The sequence below is a fragment of the Enhydra lutris genome, unplaced genomic scaffold (assembly GCF_002288905.1).
Source record: "Enhydra lutris kenyoni isolate GAN:26980312 unplaced genomic scaffold, ASM228890v2 scaffoldscaffold66, whole genome shotgun sequence".
Taxonomy (NCBI): domain Eukaryota; kingdom Metazoa; phylum Chordata; class Mammalia; order Carnivora; family Mustelidae; genus Enhydra; species Enhydra lutris.
This window is the reverse complement of record NW_019154150.1, coordinates 15,324,376-15,330,627: the sequence shown is the minus strand read 5'-3', so window position 1 is coordinate 15,330,627 and position 6,252 is coordinate 15,324,376. Positions and strand designations below refer to the sequence as shown.

Here is a 6,252-nt window from a genome sequence, read left to right as displayed (position 1 = left end):
CGCCTGCCTTTTTCCTCCTAACTGCCTTGGCACCAACTTTCCTTGGCCTGGGGCATCCTTCTCCCACCATCCCTTTTGCTGGCCAAGTCCAGGTGGACTGCCAGCTCAGTTTTCCCCTGACCGCCCAGCACCAGACTCCTGCCCAGTATGACTCTCTAAACAAGGAACCAGGCATCTCCCCCCACACTCCTGGGAACTGTCTCCTGCAGACCAGGCTGGCCCTAACCCTGGCCCCAAATTGTGGGGGATGCCCCCCTCATGGCTGATCAGGAGAGAGAGGCTACTTTTGTGCTGATGTCCAGGGGCAGCAACCATGGTTCCTGCCAGGGCCATCACAGAGCGAGCCAACAGGTCCAAAGTCACACAGCCAGGCAGTCACAGTGGGGCCCTTGGTCCCTGGCTGCCTAGGGAAAGGGGCAGGAAACAGCCATACTTGTTGTCTGTAATGCTGTACACTTCAGCTGAACTGGTCAGCCCCGTGTCTGTGACCCCAGCGGCTACAAAAATGCGGCCATCGTGGACGGTGGCCCCGAAGAGGGAGCGGGCAGTCTGCATGGGTGCCAGCTCCTTCCACTCGAACTTCTTAGGGTCGTAGACACACATCTTCTTCAGGCACTTCCTGGGGGATGGAGGACAGTAAGTGAGAGGGAGGAAGCCTGAACACAGCGCCGCTCCTCTGGTTCATCCGCTCCGGACGCCTTGCCCAGGCAGCCCGCACAAATCCCCGACAGCCTGGGGAGACTGTGCTCCCGCTCTGACCTACAACCCTGCTCCTGCCCTCGCGCCAGTCCCGAGCCTCACCTGTCACTGCCTTTGCCGCCAATGACGTAGACCAGGTCCATATGGGAGAGCACCGCGTGGCCGTACACGGCGTAAGGCAGCGGATCCGATTCGCCCCATTTGAACGACCTGGAGGAGACCGGAGTCGGGCGAGCGCCCGGTTCAGAAGTGCGCTGGGTCCCTGCCTCTGCATTCACCCACACACCCAACACATATCCGGGGTACACCCGATGTATTACCGGCACCTCTCGGGCCCCCGCTCCCACACAGCGGCCCACCGCTCTGCCCTACCCAAATCCGCCTCCGCCCGCAGCCCGGGATTCTGGCCCTGGCCCTGGCCCTGGCTCGGGCCGCCGCGGTGCCCCTCAACCCTGCCCTGGGCCCCTCAACCCCGCCCCCGGGCCCCTCAACCCCGCCCCAGGGCCCCTCAACCCCGCCCCCAGCCCCAGCCCGCAGCCCCGGGCTCTGGTTTTGGCCCCCGCCGTCCTCTCAACCCCGCCCCCGGGCCCCGCCCCAGGGCCCCTCAACCCCGCCCCCAGCCCCCGCTCTCAGTCGCGGGCTTTGGCTTTGGCTCCAGCCGCGCCCCTCTAACCCCGCCCCGGGCCCCGGCTCACAGACGGTCGTAGCACATGACCGAGTCTAGGCTGCGCTCGCCGTCCTTGAGCTCTCGGCCGCCGACCACGTAGATGGAATTGAGAGCCTCTCCCAGGCCGAAGAGGCAGCGCGGCGAGGGCAGCGGCGGCATCCCCAGCCACTCGGAGTCCAGGTGGTCAAACTGCGGGTCAGGCGTCCAGTCAGCCACCGGCCCCACACCCCCTACTCTCCCAGCCCAGCCCAGCACAGCACAGCCCCGCCACCCTGGGTCACAGACGAGGCCAGGTCTCCAGGTAAGGCCAGCGCAGCCTGGAGGCCATCCCTGGAGGCAGTACCCTAACCTCCCCCCAGGATGAGAACCACGGAGGGCCCCCGGAGATGGGAGCCCAGAGACCACATCACGGCACCAATGGGGCCCCCCACGCAGAGCCATGTCCCTTCCCCAGTACAACTCGGGAACTGAGGCCTGCCTGCCCTCCGTTTTCCACCCAACCCCACTGTACAGAAAACTGTACAGCTCTACCAACCATCCCCAAAAGTCTGACACCCTGTTACACCTCCACAGTCTTACAACCATATCTGTGGCTCAGCTTTCTGAGGGAGCAATGTGCCGATGGACACTTTCTAACCATCTATAACCTTCACACAACCTTATCAAGCAGGAAGAATAATATCCCCAGTTACAAACTGAGGCCCAGAGAAAATAAACAATGCCCACGAAATACCTTGGAAACTGCTGGAGTTGCCCCCTTCCCTCCCTGCCCCCCCCATGCCTAGTTGCCCCTCAACCTTCTCTACACTTGGTCAGGCCTCACCAAGCACACCACTCACTAGGCTCATTCCAATTCGTGTCCCTTGCTCACCATTCCTCAGGCAGAAACACCCTAACTTCCCTTCATGTGTCCAAATTCCACCCAAATGGCAAGACCCAAAACTACATGGTCAGTCACCAGGAAACCACGTCTGCCCTCTGAGATCCCGCAGCACCCTACGACTTGGACTGGTCACCCGACTCTACTGGTCCTTTCTGGGCCTCAGTTTTCTCATCTGTACGGTGAGAAGACTAGGCAGGATGGTACCTGTGTATAGGACACTCTTATCCTATACTCCAGTCCTGGCCTCATGCCAAGGTCCTGCCCCAGACCCTTCCACTGACTTGCTCCTCCTCCTCACTTTGCCTGATCCCAATCCCTGTGCAGAGAGAGGGCCTCCAACATACTAGACCTCCCTGGGGCTCACATGCCCCTGAAACTGAGACATCAGTGTTATACTAATTGTCAGTTGACTAGAACTGTCTTCAACCTTCAGGTAAGTGGCTGTCAGTCAACCTCTCTGGTCTACATCTCATCTTAGACACAGTGGCACCCCAACAAGTAGACACAAGTCTCTCACAGGCCCCAAAGCTGACCCCCGTTCCCAGAACCGGCACTGGCTGCCCCTCCCAGGGCTGGGCAGGCACCTGCAAGAAGTAAGCACTCATGGGGTCCTCTTGGCTGTCCTCGTTGTAGAAGAGGCCCCCAGCCACAAAGACCTGGTTCTCCTTGGTCACGAGGCTGACATGGTTCTTGGGGATCTGGGTGGAGAGGGAGGCACAGTAACACTCGTTGGCTGCCGGATCATAGGCCACAGCCCCCTCCTCACTGATCATGAAGATGAGGTCCTGCAGGAACATGCCAAAGCGCAGAGTGTCATTGAGGATCCCAGGTAGGATGCGTTCCGCCTCCTCCTCCTCGTCCTCCGCCTTGGCTTCGCCCGCGCTCTTGTCAGCGGCCTTGGCCCCAGCTGCCTCCTTCCCCTTGTCCTTCTTCTTCTTGCGCAGCACGGTGAGGCGGCCCTCGTGTGCGTCCTTCACTATCTGCACCTTGCGCAGCAGCTCCGGCTGGGCACGCACGAGAGGGTGTTTCTCCACGCGGCTCTCCAGAAAGGCCCGCGGCAGCAGGCGGCAGCGCACGCTCTCGAAGACGGTGGGCAGCGACCGCTGGCGCTCCTCCTGCGCCTTGGCGTCGCCGCTGCCCGCCCACCGCATCACCGCCTCGAACACGGCCTCTTCCTTCTCCACATTGAGGCCGTCACTGGAAATGATGGCGATGAGCTCGTCGGCCGAGAGCCCGAGGAAGTCGGCGTCGCGCGCCACCAGCGAGAAGCGCGCGCAGATGAAGTCGCGGGCGGCCACGGCCAGGCGTGCGCAGTCGAGCAGGAGGCCCAGGCGGAAGACAGCCAGGCAGTTGGCGAGACACAGGCGCTTCTGTAGGAAGGACACGCAGATGGTGAAGATGGACGGGATCTGGAAGCGGTGCGCCGCGGCGAACAAGTCCTGCACGCTCGCCTCGTCCAGCGCGATCTCCGACGTGTACAGGTAGTGCAGCACCTGCGCCACCACGTCCGGGGACACCTCCTCCAGGCGCAACTCGCCCGCGTGCTCGGGCTCGGCCAGGAAGCGCGCGCGGAAGTAGGGGCTGCAGGCAGCCAGCACCAGGCGGTGGCATGGGAATTCGCGCTCACCCACCCGCACCACACAGTCGAGGAACTTGCCGTGGTCCAGCATGTCCTTGAGCCCATCCTGCAGGAGCGTCTGCTGGTACAGACGCTGCTCCTCCGCCTGCTCCAAGCCCAGCGTCATGGTGAGTGGCTTGGGGGTGCTGCTGTCTGGCCGGGGCCTCCTCTTTCTATTCCCCTGCTTCCCTTCTGGGTCACTCTTCGTCTACGCAGCTGTCTTCGCGGGGCTATATATAGAGGTGGACAGGGCTCTGTAAGGCGAGCTGCCTGGCTTCCTGCACATGACACGGAGGGGACAGCTGGGCAGAGGACCCCTCCCAGAGTGGCCTTGACTCAGCTCCGGGCGCTTATGGGACAGGGGTGGGGAATTTGGGCCTATGAGAGCCTCACTGCCTCATTTCTAAATGGAGCACAGCAAGGCCTTGACTACATTCCTTGGTCAGGCAATGCCCCTGAGGGGAGGGGTTGACCCAAGCTCTGCCCCTCAGTCCAGGGAGAGAGAAGCATCAGTGTCCTTCCCCCAGGATCTCCCTTCGTTCATGCCTCCTGGGCCTTTCTGTCTGGGTGCTTCTGTGTTCCTCCCTGAGTATATCTCATCCCAGCCATCCCTGGATATAGTGTGCTTGGGTTTCCTGTTCAATGAACTTGGAAAGGCATTCACTCATTGGAGACCTTGTTGCCGTACCTTTAAAATGGGAAGACCTTACCCCTTCCTACTCCAAATCTGAGACCCTCCTTAGACTGTGCAAGAAAGCAAGAAGGTGCTTTAGGATAAACTTGGTCACTACTTTTCTGAGGGCCTGCACAGGTCACATTGCTCTGTTGAGCCTCAGTTTCCCTTTCTACACAATGGGGAGTTTCATGAATTAGAGTCTAAGGGCCTCAGCTCTGCTGAGGTTCAGTGTTCCTGGGAATACAATGTCACAGGGTTTTAACATTGCAAGGTGTTAGACATGCTAAGAAAGTAATTTCCTAGGATTCAACTATTCTAGGTACTTAAATTCCCAGGGTTTTAACATTCTAGGGGAGGGACAGCCTGGAGTCTATTGTTCAAAAGGTAACACTCTAAGAGTTTAATATTGCAAGATAGCTGTCTATGCTCACTGTTCTTGATCCATATAAGCTTGATCAGAGCCTACCTTGGCCTTGGGGCCCTTGCACCCTGTCTACCACCAAAGAGGTGTCAGGGTAAAGGCCCAGGGTAGCCAGTACTGATGCCCAGCCTTCTCTGGACTTACCACCCTTCCCCCACTACACACACACACACACACAAAATCAGCCGCAGCCACCAAGATTAACTTGTTCCCAAAGTGCCAGAAATTGCAGCTGTGGGTTAAATTTAGCCCCCAGGACACTAGTGTGAACTGTTATGGGGCATTCTCCCATCATTCCTCTGAGTCACTTGTTTATAACCTCGGGCTTGGTGGGTGGAGGGATTGGAGAGGAGACCAAAAGATGGCCCAGGTCTGAATCACCTCCCCTTTTGTGATCTCAGAGATGTCACTGCCTGTCCCCCTGTGAGCAATGCCTTCAACCATCGTTTGCTCACCCCACCAACAGGTCTAAGAGAGGCAGCCGCTGGACAGGTTCTGGAGGTGGTCCTGTTCCTCTTTCAGAAGGGGTCAAATCTCACCCCAGGGCTTCCAGCCCAGCCCCGACTGCAAACCATTTCCAACAGGGACCATCAGTGACGAAATCAGGCTCTAAGGGGCTGAGCAAGTTGGTCAGGTCACATAGCTGGCAAGAGCCCACGTCAGGATTCAAAGCAGATGTGCTCACCTCCGAAGATTTGTGGGAATCCCTCCCTACCATATTGCTTCCCACTAATTAACAACAACAACAAAAATTAGCGGTTGTTTCATTTCCCAAAGACCAGGACAGAAAGTATATACGGAACAATTAACTTATGTTTATCAGGTGACTCAATGACATATTTTTAGATTATGATGACTCCCGTAGTGTTCACTCCCTCCCAGGCATTCCACTAGCGTATTTATATGTAGCTCATTCATTCATTCATCGAGAACCTGCTGTGCACTCTGTTCAGTGCTGAGGATTCAACAGTGAACACATCAGGCAGGAATTCCTGTTTTTATGGTACTTACATTCAGCCCAAGTCATGGGGAGAGTCAGCAACAAGTAGTTACACAGGATGTTAGATGATAGTAACTGCTGATGACAAGTAGCAGAGAAGGGGTCATGGAAAAGGACAGGTGGTAGTGGTAATAATTTTAGTGGAACAGTCAGGATGAACTCACTGAGAGGATGCCATTTGAGCAGGTTCAAACCATGGGATAGGAGGATTCTGGGTTGGGGGGTGGGGTACAGCTTGAGCAAAGGCCCTGAGGCAGGAGTGTACCTGGCAGGTTCCAGTAGGGCTGG

General features: G+C 57.9%; 1 protein-coding gene across 1 annotated transcript in view; it reads right to left on the bottom strand.

Annotated features, from left to right (window-relative positions):
- Window positions 1-4,051, bottom strand: part of LOC111159054 (kelch like family member 40) — a 6,906-nt gene extending 2,855 nt beyond the window's left edge. Inside the window, exons 1-4 of the mRNA XM_022521433.1 lie at window positions 2,834-4,051; window positions 1,395-1,555; window positions 802-909; window positions 434-619 (exon numbers count right to left, since the gene is read on the bottom strand). Coding sequence (XP_022377141.1) covers window positions 434-619; window positions 802-909; window positions 1,395-1,555; window positions 2,834-3,994 — 1,616 coding nt within the window. The 5' untranslated portion in view covers window positions 3,995-4,051. The remainder of the gene's footprint in view (window positions 1-433; window positions 620-801; window positions 910-1,394; window positions 1,556-2,833) is intronic.
- Between the last annotated feature and the right edge of the window lie 2,201 nt (window positions 4,052-6,252).